Source organism: Podarcis cretensis (assembly GCF_951804945.1).
Source record: "Podarcis cretensis genome assembly, chromosome: 5".
Lineage (NCBI taxonomy): Eukaryota > Metazoa > Chordata > Lepidosauria > Squamata > Lacertidae > Podarcis > Podarcis cretensis.
The window spans coordinates 88,053,740-88,068,038 of record NC_137174.1 but is presented as its reverse complement, the minus strand read 5'-3'; the positions used below and the strand labels follow the sequence as shown (position 1 = coordinate 88,068,038).

The 14,299-nt window shown below is 44.5% G+C and overlaps 1 protein-coding gene across 2 annotated transcripts in view; it reads right to left on the bottom strand.

Moving 5' to 3' along the window:
* Positions 1–14,299, bottom strand: part of FNDC3B (fibronectin type III domain containing 3B) — a 278,029-nt gene that overhangs the window by 4,559 nt on the left and 259,171 nt on the right. For both annotated transcript variants that reach the window (XM_079977640.1, XM_079977641.1), the window contains 2 exons: positions 13,346–13,512; positions 10,652–10,779 (listed from right to left, as the gene is read on the bottom strand). In XM_079977640.1, the coding sequence (XP_079833766.1) occupies positions 10,652–10,779; positions 13,346–13,512 (295 nt within the window). The remainder of the gene's footprint in view (positions 1–10,651; positions 10,780–13,345; positions 13,513–14,299) is intronic.

Below are 14,299 nucleotides of genomic sequence, written 5' to 3'. Positions count from 1 at the left end.
AGATTGCTCAGGGATCAGGTCCAGACACACACACACACGCACAACGGCTAGTAGCTAGGTATCTCGGAAACTTTTGATTCCCAAATACCGGGGGTGGTGGTAAATGCTGTGAAACAGAGACAAGGAAAGATGACCAGTTTCTGCTGAAAATTGGAAATAATACTTTATAGAAAGCTGCACAACTTATCCACCTACTATTTATTTATAAAATGTCTGCTTTACTTCCTCGCAGAGGCTCTGCGGCAGCAACCCATGTGCATGCCAAAAACATGTGTGCGCACAGGAATTATACTTAAAAAACCACAAAGTAACTGAAAGGGTGGTAGCTTATCATTTAATTTTAATGTTTTTTCATTACGACGGTAAACTGCCCAGACAACTTTGCTGTTGTGAGGCATACGAACAAGCAAACTGTATAAAGTTGTACCCTGCATTTTATAAAACTGGGCATAGGGTGGCTGTATCATGGAGCATCATGCCAGGGCTTGCATGCATTTCATCTTGTTTTTTTTTTAAAAAATAATATTTATTAAGAGTTTAAAGATTACAAAAAGAAAGAAAAAAGAATTAAACAAATCGATATAATACAATACAAAAACAATAACAAAAACACTACATAAAAGATTGAATTAACAAAACAAAAGAAGAACAATTAAAAACACTTCCAATATTTTCAATCTTATCTTTCATTCACTTGTTTCATTGACTTCCTCATGCCTCCCTTTTTGTATTCCACTTCAATTAACTGTTTCAGCAATTCCTTTCCATCTTCCTCTGTTTTCTGTCCTATAATTAATCTTAACATATTCTAACCTTATTTTTTCCCTTTAATACATTAACAATCTATCTGTACCTAATTCCTTATAACATTTCTGCCAAAGCCATATAACTTCATTCCACCATTTTTCTAAAGCTCATTAATTTTACAATATTTCTGTAAATAATCTTTAATTTTTTTCCAATCTTCTTCCACCGACTCTTCTCCCTGGTCTCGGATTCTGCCAGTCATTTCCATATAGTCCATCAACTTCATCTGCCATTCTTCCCGGGTGGGTAAATCTTGTGTCTTGTATGCATTTCCTCTTGGGCATGTACCAGATATATAGTCATACTTCGGGTTACAGCCGCTTCAGGTTGCGTTTTTTCAGGTTATGGACCGCCAAAACCCAGAAGTACTGGAACGGGTTACTTCCCGGTTTCGGCGGTCGTGCATGCACAGAATCGCAACCCGTGCATGTGCAGACGCAGGTTGTGAACACAGCGGGTTGCGAATGTGCAGCCCGCACGGATCACGTTCGCAACCTGAGCGTCTACTGTATGTCCCAAAAGGCTTCTAGCAGTAAAAGCAATGTTTGGGGCAATCCCTCGTTATCAATAAAAGTTGCTTTTCAGTCATTTATCTTACATGTAGCAACCAACAATCAGACCCGACTTTCTGCAGGGACAGTGGAAAACCCCTTATACAAAAGACAGGACATTTATTACAGTGATTCAATAGATGGGATATGAGTTGTCTAAAGCTGACTCAGGGTTTTCCTGTCAGATGGAAGGGTGATTGTGATGTCCTGTGATGGTAATCATGCATTGGCAGAGCTTGGAACAAAATCTCTGTCCGTTCATGTGCAATGCTGCAATGAGAGCCAGCCACAAGTTATACCAGACAGCATGACCTATGGGAGACTCAAAGCAAGGAAGATTAAATAGTTTCCCCAGTCCCTGGTCCCATTCACTGCAGTGTTTATTTGTCAGATAATGTTGCAATGAAATCATCAGTAATCTGCATGTGAAATCCACACATAATTGCCATAATTACAAACAGGGAGTAAATGTGTACTTGACACACACAATACATGTATCATAGCAGGCATTATTCATTTTTAAGATAGCAATTGATGAATTACTCCTTCCATCCAAAGAGTTGCAAAGTGAGTAGAGTTGCCCTCCTACGTACACAAGACAGGTAGGAAAACAATGTAAAAAAGTTTCTCTCGGGTGCACTTACTGATATCATTATTAAGATTGCTACTGAGATTTCACCAATTCAAGCTAATAAAACACAGGGAAGCTATGACTCAGTGAATATGAATCACTAAGTGGGAGAAAATATGAATCTGCATAAATGCCTGGCACGGGGTATTCAGATTTAGGTGGCAGAAAAAGCCAACAGGGATTTTGCAACAACCTTTGTAAATAACAAACCACTTTTCAACAATTTAGGGAGCAAGTAGTCAATATTTTAAATTTTAACGGTGAAGTGCTATGACGTGTCACCTGTTGCTTAAGCCCTGGATTTAAAAGCTACAGTCTCTTTGGTGGGATATGACCATCTTCTCTTAACACCGCAGAGATTCAGATTTGCTTCGGTGTAAAGAACTCTCTCTGCTGAACAGGAGATGCAACAGAATGTTGTGGTTCCAAGCTGCTAGGTGCATGTCAATATTATAAGTATGCTGAATCTGGCTTGTTAGCAAACAGGCAGCCAGCGATGTTTTTTGAACAAAGGTGTTCCTGGCAGGCTGTACCACACAACAGCTGTGCCACTGCATTCTGCACCAGCCACAACTTCCACGACAGTCCCAGCTTTGAGGTCATCTGTGAATGGATCACTGTGGCCAGACTCATCTAGCCCTGGCAGAGGAGATTGTAGCCACCACTCTTCTCCAGTTGTTCTGCTAAACCATGATTTGGCTTAGCCCATCGTTCGAGCATGGGCTTGTGGTTTCTGGGCTCTCTCAGACAAACCTTTATAACTCATGGTTATTCTAGAGAAAGTTAAACCACAAGTCCAGGTTTGGAAAATCAGTGAAACCAGTGCAGCTCAGAACAATCAGGGAAGAGCAAAGAGACCCCCTCTTTGGGGGTCGTTGCTCCTCAGGGCAACACTAACTTGGGGTGTTCATTTCATATTGCCCCTGCTTTGATGTTCAGCCAGCCCTGATCTGCGCTCCACCATGGATAAATCGTGTGGGATTTCTGTTGTGCCGACCAGCACAATCACCAATTACTTATTATGCTAGACCATTCCGCACTATTCCTCATGACCTCCACTCCTGTTTTATTGGAGCTTTGGTAATAGAAAAGGTCACCTGTTGTAACGCATGACTCTCTTGCTTGGTTTTCGACTTCCATGACGGCTGATGGGGAAAAGGCATAGCTGAGAATGGCTACTAGGCTCAGGAAAAGTACAGCACCAAGTTTGTCTTCTTCGTTCGGTTTGTTTACGTCTGAAAGCGCGCCTGCCAATTGCACCGCCACACGCCCTCACTGTCGCACGCTAAAAGCATGATCATCAGGCAATTACGGCAACAAAACAAACCTTGCAGTGCCATCTGCATGCATGGGAAAGTGCCAAAAGCCCATTCACGTCTACGCAAATTTGCCACGGGGGTGGGGGGGTGGGGTGGGGGTGGGCTTGTTTCTTTTAAAGCTAGCCCTCTTTGTTTTTGTGCTGCAGGTAAGTGCAAAGTGAGAAAGAGGCAGGTTATCGCCCTTCCTCCCCTCACCCATGTTCTATTGCTTTGTGTCACCTCAGGACAACTGCTTTGCAAGTAGCTTGCAATCATTTGGAAAAGCAAACAGGGACAATTTGCTTTGCTCACTCTCTCTCCCCCTTCAATGCACCCTATGTCTGTATTATGCAACAAGTTTGCAATGATTGTGCCTGAAATTATATAAAATAGAATCCCTATGGAATCCAGGAACAGCACAACTATGGGGGAGAGCTACAGCTCCTGCTTTTCATGCACAGGGTCCACGACTCAACCCTGGCATCTCCAGTTAGCGCAGGGACAGACTTCTGGCTTAAACTCTGGAGCGACACTACCAGTCAGAGCAGACAATATTGAGCTAGATGGAACAATGGTCCGAAAGAAAACAGCCTTAAAGACTAGAAGCATGCGCTCTCTCTCACGCGCGCGCTCTCTTTTTTTCTTTCTCTCTCTCTCTCCACACAAGATACTTAGCTCTTCATCCTGAACAAGCCCTGTGCTTGCATGGTGTGACTAAAAGGTAAAGGTAAAGGGACCCCTGACCATTAGGTCCAGTCGTGACGGACTCGGGGGTTGCGGCGCTGATCTCGCTTTATTGGCCGAGGGAGCTGGCGTACATGTGGCCAGCATGACCAAGCCGCTTCTGGTGAACCAGAGCAGCGCACGGAAATGCCGTTTACCTTCCCGCCAGAGCGGTACCTATTAATCTACTTGCACTTTGACGTGCTTTCGAACTGCTAGGTTGGCAGGAGCAGGGACCGAGCTACGGGAGCTCACCCCGTCGCGGGGATTCGAACTGCCGACCATCTGATCGGCAAGTCCTAGGCTCTGTGGTTTAACCCACAGCGCCACCCGCGTCCATGGTGTGACTATCAACATCTTAATACACCCCCCCAGTCCTAATTTCTACTGCAGAGAAGTGTTGCACAACTTAGTAACTTAACACCTTTTAAAACTTTGCATATCAGCAGAGCGGTATAAAACTAATTGCTCTCATTTCTGACTTCTCCTCAAAGCAGCCAAACAAAGCGGAGGGAGAGACGTTTGCGTTAAAGAGGCAAAAACCACATGAACACCACCAGCAGCAGATCAGAGCTGGGATCAATACTGGCCATCACTCCTGGTGAAAGACTACACGTGGAGCCTACACTCAATACTAAGGCAAAAAATAGCACTCATAAAAACGAGAAAGGGGGCACTTATATAACAAAATGGTTCTTGAGGAGGAAGTGATATTATCTCGCTCTGAGTTGCAGTTGATTGCCAGACAAACACCTATTCAAGAGAGAGATAAGTAACTAACAACTGCAGCTCTGATCAATATCCTAAGATAAAAATATCTTTATCAATGAGCAAGAGCAAGCCGATAACGTGAGCAAGATATGCACGTTCCTCTGCCAAATTGAGACCTACTTTTTTTGACAAATAGTGCCACTCGTGACATTCCTTGAGGTATTTGGTAGCAAAACAGACAAGGGAGCCTTGTGGCTCTTTTAACAACTGACCAATTAATTACGGCATGAGCGACAGGAGGCAAGAGGTGGTGTTGTGAGCTTCATGCAATCGGCCTTGGGAATGCTGTAACAGTTCAGTGATGTTAATTGTACTGTTTGCCGTTTATTGTGGTATTACTTCAGTTGTTGCTGTTTTTATATCCACGTTGCTAAGGCTAACAGCAAAAAAACAACACACCAGCGATAAATGTGCTTGAGTGTTCTGCAAACAAGAGAGGGGGGCGGTGAAAGCAGGGAGAAGATGCACCTCAAACACGACCCCTCGGTCGCAGCTTCTGCTTAAATAAATAATAAAAGAAGAGTATGTGGCTGCATGCTTCCTACTTATTAAAAAGCGATCTTAGCACACGCGCCGCTTTCTTACAGCTCAGACTTGCAGTTGCCTTTACGTTACGCAGTTGCTCTGGGAGGCAGTCAAAAGTATCGGCCGCTTTAACTGGGAACAAGGCCTCTTTGCCTCTCTCCATTCACACAAACTCGAGCGCCGTCGCTCTGAGCACGGTGGCAAGTGTGCAAAGACGCAAGTCACAGTCACTGAGGTGAAATAATCCGGCCCACGGCCCTGTCACCCACCTACGGGTTGTAAGCAGCAACACGTTCCGCCAATTTACCCAGAGAGAGTCTTGGATGTAAACAGGTTCTCACCAAAAAAATAAAATAAAAAGCAGCGGCAAATGGAGAACGCAAACGAAAAGCCTTTCCAGTGCTTTTATACGATAAATGTGTGGCTTCTATCCATTTGGCGATACGCTGCCCAAATGTCTTCTCTCAACATTACCTATCGATTGAGGGAATATTACATTTCCCAGCACTAAAAGGAATTATTATTTTGCATGTGGCTTCCTCCTCCTCCTCTTTCATGAGAGCACATACATTGCTATGAATATTTCCTTGTGCTACTGGACTGCCCTTATTTGTTAACAGTTTAAGCTGCCAATTTAGGGTGGAATGTGAAAAATCCTGAAGAATCCATACCCATGGATTGTGCATTTTTAATGCTCCTTGTGTGTACACGTTCTCGTGCCCTTGGACACCTTGCTAAATTTCCTTACTCTTTCTGGAAAACAATGTTTGTGTTGAAAAAAAATTGTCCAGTAGCGCCTTAGAGACCAGCTAACTTTGTTCTGTGTATAACAAACTTAATTGGTCTCTAAGGTGCTACTGGACAATTTTTAAAAAAATTTCGACTGCGTCAGACCAACACGGCTACCTACCTGAATCTAGAATGTTTGTGTTGTTTTTCACCAGAACGGCTTTGCTATTTTTCAATATAATGCAAGTTTCTAAGATTGCACTTTGGGGAGCTTGCCTATGGTGAAAGGCGGTAGAATCATAGAATCATAGAGTTGGAAGAGACCACAAGGGCCATCGAGTCCAACCCCCTGCCAAGCAGGAAACACCATCAGAGCACTCCTGACATATGGTTGTCAAGCCTCTGCTTAAAGACCTCAAAGAAGGAGACTCCACCACACTCCTTGGCAGCAAATTCCACTGTCGAATAGCTCTTACTGTCAGGAAGTTCTTCCTAATGTTTAGGTGGAATCTTCTTTCTTGTAGTTTGGAAGCATTGCTCCATGTTAAGGTTCCCCTCTGTTAAGGTTCTTGAGGCAATATACAAAGCCTTGAACAACTTGGGTCCAGGATACCCTAAGGACCCCTTGAGTCCTTATATCCCACCCCCCTCCTTCTACTGACCTTCCTACATTTTGTGAAATGCCTATGGAATCCCTACCTAGGCAGGCATGGTATGGGCTGGTTTTCAAACACTCCTAAAAACCTATTTTTAACCTGATTTTTAAAACTACTCCTTCAATGCTTTGCATTTAAACTGCTGCTTTCTTTTACGTCTCAGTTTTCACTTACTAATTTAGTATCTGTAGTGCTTTAAACTTCTGATGGGGTTATACCACATGAGGCTTTTGTGTTTTAGCAAATATTGTGATTTTCTCGTTACGTTTGGATGAATTTTATGATTTTAGCTATTTTGTGAACTGCCTTGGGAGGGCATATCACGAGAGAGAAATGAATGACTGGGTATCGATCTCTCTGTAAGCAGTTATGGCAGGAAAATGCCCCTTTTATTTATCTTGTATAGGACTATGTTCTAATTGCTTTGAATGGCATGCTTTGAATTGCTTTTGACAGGCCGCTCATTCCAACGCGGTACAGGCTTGCACAACAGCAGAGGCTGCCTACCGCTTTAGGCCAGTGCACCTATTTGAAATTTTGAGAAAATGCTTTGGGCGCCGGTCACAATATGGCTGCCATGGGGCTTAGGCATGAACACAAAATGGCCGCCACACCTGAAAGAGCAAAAAAGAGACAGGAATACAAAATGGTATGTGTGTTATGATTCCCTTTGAGTACCCCGATTCAGACCAGGAGTAAGGGGGGCAACGTTTTCAATGTTGGATGGTTGCTAAAGTGTCTTGAGTCATATAATGAAGAGTTGTTGGAAGATTAATGATAAAGGGGCTAAAAATAAATATGAAAATAAGGCTTTATATTAAAGGGTTGTGAGAATCCAAGACGCAAAATGTAATTCTAGCATGTTTGAAAATTTTGAGGGGGGACATTGCTTACCTACAAGAGATCCACTTAACCCTGACAATATTGCTTTTCTTTTTTTGTAAGCATTTCTCAGCTTTATTGCTCCAACGTGGGTATTCTCCTTAGGAATTACATTATCTTAAAAATATACTTATATAGTATAATAATAATAATAATAATAATAATAATAATAATAATAATTCCCAGATGTGCAATGCAATTCACAGATCATCAGAGCTTAGCACTGCACTACTGTAAGAGCAAAGATGTAAGATGCGTATTTTAGAAATTTGCTTTATAGAACAGCAATGTACAATGCCATCAGCCCAGAGGACTGCACACATAATGTCTGCAATCCAGGCTTGAGGGACCCAGCTAGCCTGCATATATTATTTGCAACTCTCCCATTTGCATATTGTCGGTGTGAACCTGCTGGAGGCTAGGCCCACAGCTGGTGATCATGCTGTGCTACTTCTGAGAAGACATTTGTATAATTTCCAGGGGGATATTAGGAGAGGCAGCTTGAAGGCGGTCATCAGTGAAAATGAACCTTAGAAAGAATCAGTGGAAACGTTCTCTTTCAAATCTGTTGAGCCTCACCGTTATCTGAAACTGGCAATGAAAGGGTGAAGGCAAGCACAAACAACATTTTAGGACTAGTAAAGGAGGGTTAGAATAGTAAAGGAGCGCCTAGACTGCTCTGAAAACAACTTTCGCCCTGTCTTAGAACAATCTCTAGGGAAATAATGTTTCTGCCAGTAACTTGTTGTTGTTGTTGTTTAGTCGTGTCCGACTCTTCGTGACCCCAAGGACCAGAGCACGACAGGCACTCCTGTCTTCCACTGCCTCTTGCAGTTTGGTCAAACTCATGTTGCTAGCTTCGAGAACACTGTCCAACCATCTTGTCCTCTGCCGTCCCCTTCTCCTTGTGCCCTCCATCTTTCCCAACATCAGGGTCTTTTCCAGGGAGTCTTCTCTTCTCATGAGGTGGCCAAAGTATTGGAGTCTCAGCTTCAGGATCTGTCCTTCCAGTGAGCGCTCGGGGCTGATTTCCTTAAGAATGGAGAGGATTGATCTTCTTGCAGTCCATGGGACTCTCAAGAGTCTCCTCCAGCACCATAATCCAAAAGCATCAATTTTTTGGCGATCAGCCTTCTTTATGGTCCAGCTCTCACTTCCGCCAGTAACTTGAGTGGCTCCAATTGAATGGTGAAAACCCAGTTAAGGAGGGCACACAATTAACTAGTGCTTCTTTCCACCAACGCTCCAACCCTAGAGTGTCTTTCAAATAGTTTTGACCAGTGCTATTTTTCTAGAAAAAGAGGTGTTGGGATTCACTATGAACACTTCCCTCTTTCTCTTAGAATGGCAATGGCACCCACCTGAGAGGTGCTGGAAGTGAATTCCAATAAGTTTCCCCTGAAGAAAGCCCTGGTTTGCATTTTCCTGAGTGTGCAGGCATTCAGATTATTCCTTGCACTATCCCCCTTTGGCTTTTTTGTTACTTTTCCCTTGTATGTTTTACAGACTCTTCCCCTCCCCACCTAATCTTTCCTTGCCGCTTTTTCTATTAACTGCTCACAAACAACATTGGGAAGGGCTCGCCTTCGACTCTCATTTTGAGAAATATGTAATACGAGGGGAAAAGGGTAGGCATATATTCAAATACAGTACACTGAAATGCCAGTCGAATCTCATTTCTTTTGATAGTGTTACAAGCTTGGGGGATCAGGAAAATGCTGTGGATGTAATGTGTCTTGATTTCTGTAAGGCTTTTGGTGAAGTCCCCCATGATATTTTTTGGGGAAAGCTGATAAAATGTGGGCTGGATGAGGTAACTGTTAGGTGGATTTGTAGCTGGAACCCAAATATAGTTCCTCATCTTTCTGGAAAAAAGAGATAGTGGGGTGTTGGAGCGTTCTGTCCTGGGTCCGTTGTTGTTCAACATTTTTGTAAACAACTTGGATGAAGGAATTGAGGGGATGCTCATTCCATTTTCAGCTGACACCAAAGTGGAAGGGGTAGTCAATGCCACAGAAGACAGAACCGGGATTCAAGATGACCTTAATAGATTGGAGAACTGGGCCCAAACTCACAAAATGAAATTCAACAGAGAGAAATGTAAGGTTCCACAACGAGGCAGGAAAATGTAGCTACACAAATATAAGATAGGGGTTTAATATCCTCGTTCACGGGCAGGGTATAATGAATAAAGGTTAAAGGTAAAGGACCCCTGGACGGTTAAGTCCAGTCAAAGGTGACTATGGGGTGCGGCGCTCATCTCGCTTTCAGGCTGAGAGCGCCGGCGTTTGTCCGCAGACAGCCTTCCGGGTCATGTGGCCAGCGTGACTAAACCACTTCGGGCACAACAGAACACCGTGACAGAAACCAGAGCGAACGGAAATGCTGTTTACCTTCCCGCTGCAGCGGCACCTATTTATCTACTTGTACTGGCATGCTTTCGAACTGCTAGGTTGGCAGGAGCTGAGACAGAGCAATGGAAGCTCACCCCGTCTTGGGGATTCAAACTGCCGACCTTCTGATCAGCAAGCCCAAGAGGCCAGCTGCTTTTCTATTCTGAACATGACTTAACTTTTTTCAAAGATCACCCAATACTCCTACACAAGCCAAAGAATTTAGAGTAATGTATGAACTACTAGGGACGCAGGTGGCGCTGTGGGTTAAAGCCTCAGCGCCTAGGACTTGCCGATCGAAAGGTCGGCGGTTCGAATCCCTGCGGCGGGGTGCGCTCCCGCTGCTCGGTCCCAGCTCCTGCCAACCTAGCAGTTCGAAAGCACCTCCAGGTGCAAGTAGATAAATAGGGACCGCTTACCAGCGGGAAGGTAAACGGCGTTTCCGTGTGCGGCTCTGGCTCGCCAGAGCAGCGATGTCACGCTGGCCACGTGACCCGGAAGTGTCTCCGGACAGCGCTGGCCCCTGGCCTCTTAAGTGAGATGGGCGCACAACCCCAGAGTCTGTCAAGACTGGCCCGTACGGGCAGGGGTACCTTTACCTTTACCTTTATGAACTACAAAAGAAACATAAGGAAATCTAGTCTTGCCATATTGACTTTTGGGTAAAAATGCCCTCTTTCCCTACCTGTTTGTACTCCGACTCTCTTCCAACCAGGACCTGCAGAATGTAACTGATAGGGTCTCCCTTCATGGGGGGTACAGCTTCCCAAGCAATTTCACAGGCGTTTCCTTCCAGCTGTCTCACTCTAGGGGCTAAAGACAAGAGATTATAATAATTTTCTTCCTTTTCAAGTTTCTAACACCCCCCCCCAAGAATATAGTAAATACAATTAATTAATTCCTCCCACCCATCCGACTTAAAATAAGTGAGAATAGAACATAGATGGTATGGTGAAACAGACAACCAATGGATCTGTATTTGCAATGTTTCTTTCAATTTACGGTAATCCATGCATACCCAATCCTAATCCAAAATATTTTCTTATTAGGAAAGTAGAAAACGAATGGAGGAGATGTATAGAAAGAAAGAGAGAGCCATGTGGAAGAATGTGGCTTTTCTTGTTGAAGAAACCAGATATGGTTAAGCTGGGGTTGCCATACGTCCAGAATTTCCCGGACATATCCAGAATACTGCATTCGTCAGCTGCGTCCGGGTGGAAATTGGCCAAATGTCGGGAAAAATCCGGACATATGGCAGCCCACGGCAGCACCCTGTTCTCAGAGTGTCTGGACCCAGCCTAAGAGCTTTCTCCATTCCTTTGATTCCCAGCAAATGGCATTCAGATAGCCTTTCCCCACCATTCAAGATTCTAATGGAATTGTTACACTCAGATGGGCACAGGGACCCTGCTGTTCCTTTTGTACCAAAGGCAAACACGGCAAAGCTTCTGGAACTTGCAGATTCCAGACTGCCATTCAGATTCACAGCATGCATTCTGGGCCCCAGAGGGAAGCATGATTTGTTATCAGCTCACACCCGCACTGCCCTTAGCACAAGCTGATTGTTACTCTTGGGGGGGGGGGGAGAGAAATCCTCTTCCATCAAGGAAAAAGCCATCACATGTCACTTAGGGCCCCATCAGCTACAGGAATCTGATTTCTCAATAAAGCATAAAGCTTTCAAGCAGCTGACAATTGCGCAGCCATGCATCTGTCCCCATGACGATCGTCTATAACAGGGGTGGGCAACCTAAGGCCCGTGGGCCGGATGCGGCCCAATCGCCTTCTCAATCCAGCCCGCGGACAGTTTTTACATGTGTAGAATGTGTCCTTTTATTTAAAATGCACCTCTGGGTTATTTGTGGGGCCTGCCTGGTGTTTCTACATGAGTAGAATGTGTGCTTTTATTTAAAATGAATCTCTGGGTAATTTGTGGGGCACAGGAATCCGTTCATTTCACCCCCAAAAATATAGCCCGGCCCACCACATGGTTTGAGGGACCCTGGACCGGCCCAAGGCTAAAAAAGCTTACTGATCCCTGGTCTATAACCATCTGCAGCAATGTTCTGGTTATCCCGAACTTTTCCACCCTGAGGGGGTGGGGGACTACAAGCTGGTTCATGGCGACAGGAACAAATGATTATTTTTAAAGGAATAAAAGGGGGAGGGAGCGTGTGGTTGCTGAACAAAACACACCAAAAAGGTCAATGGAAAGTAGTGATGGCAGAAGCCTCAACTGCTATCATGGCAAATCCAAGATATCCAAATAATTTATCAGCTGCTCAGGGCTGCATGGTTGGCCTATATCTTGCCTTGAGAGACAATGGAGTGTACCTCCAAGGCTGAAGTCAAACCGCTGCCAAACTCTGCGACTTCTGTGGCTGCAGAGACCGGTAACTCATAACTGCTGCCTCCTGCTTTGTTTCTGCTGTGTTAGCAGCACCAAAGTGACCTCTCTGGGGCACAAGCCTGGGTAGTATGTATGGAGGTCCTGGGCTGTCCAGATGACAAGATCCTCCTCTGATGGGGTCTGAAGGAAAACGGAGCACTACGTCTGGCTGCAGGAGTTGGCCATCCAATGGCGTCAGGGACTCCAATCCCGATTTGTGTAGGGTTTACTCCTTAGCTGTTTCTTCTCCTGAAGACGTCCCACAAGGCAGTGGGTACAGATTTTCCTTGGGGTTTACCCCTGAAGCCTTCCTCACGAATGTGTGTAGCCACAACTCTCAGTGATGAATGAAGTAAAAACAGAGTAGCTGCTGCAATGGCTAGGCTCTGACTCCATGGTTTCTCAATACCTTGGTTGTCGAATGCTTTGGTACTCTGATGTTTTGGCCCCCGGAAGTAAGTGTTCTGGTTTGCGAACGTTTTTCGGAAGCCGAACGTCCGACACTCCTGCAGCCAATCGGAAGCCACGCCTTGGTTTTCGAACTGTTTTGGGAGTTGAACAGACTCCTGGAACGGATTAAGTTCGACAACCAAGGTACGACTGTACTCAAGGCTGCTAACCACTCTAGGGGAGAGTGATGTTGTACTTGTGGGTTTTCCACAGGTATTTCCACAGCCATTGCAGATGTTAATGAGACCTGGGCAGATACATTACACTTAAAGGTCTAAAAGGAGGATAAGAAAACATCTCATATTGATGAAGCTCTAGCTGGTGTCAAATCAGCGTAGCTCCAGAACCTCTGTCTTACTTCCCTCTTTTATCAAATGGGACGAACAATCATGTCCTCTCAACAGTGAACTACTGAGGACAAATGAAATCACAGTGTATGCTACAAGTGCTGTATAGGGTATTAATAATAACCGAAAGCGTCAGGTGGTCGGTTTACTTCCACAGCCGCACAGCCCAAACCAGGAGGTGCGTCTTATTTACCTTTGATGGCAGGGGGAATGGATTTGGTTGTGCTGAAGGTAAATACTTCTGAGAAAGGTCCTTCCCCAGCTTCGTTTACGGCCTGTATTCTGAAAGCGAAGCAGGTGAATTCCATCAGCCGTTGTACCTTGTAGGTGTGACTTGGTCCCCTATAGATTGGAATAAATCTGAAAAACACAAGGGGAGAGAGAAGACCAAGTTAGTTACTATTTACTGCTTCAGAGTGTTTCATTAACTCAATGTGCTCTTTACACACAGCTGTGAACTTTGGATTTGGATCTAGCAACTGCATGGATTCTCCAGACATCCACTACTTTGATGTTCTGCACTCCTGATTATCAACATCAGGAGCATAAATTCATGCAGTAGCCGAGTAGTAATTATTTCTCGGAAAATATCTGGATTCACAGCATTAAATTGGTTGTAAAAGGGTTGGGCTCAAACATAATGCAGCTCAATGGCCAAAAATGTTTCATAATCAATATGAAACTACTGCAAAGCACACTTACAATGGGGATTGAAAAGAGAGGTTGTAGAAAGTCGGATACCCAGTGGGTCTGTTGCAGATGTAAGACTGATTTCCTGCAAATTTTACAAGTTAGGTTTAGAGCACCCTGCCCCCCAGTTGCAAATCAACCCTTTGTTTACCTCGTTATAGTAAACCATGGTTAAAGGCCAGCATATGCTATGATGGTGACGCTAAGCAGTTTTCTTCTTAATTGGATTTGCAAACCCACTTCAAGCCCTGGTTTTGAATTCTGGTTAGTATTCACCTTGGTTAACACCTTGAAAAACCATTCTCAGGCAAACAAAGGGGGAGCTTACACTGGGAGAGACGTGGGAGGCAGAGGAGTTTGGCTCACAATTGGCAAAACCATGGTTTGCAGCAAGTTCTGCCAATGACCATGGTGCCATAAACATAGACCTTCTTAAAAAAACAACAACCTTAAATAC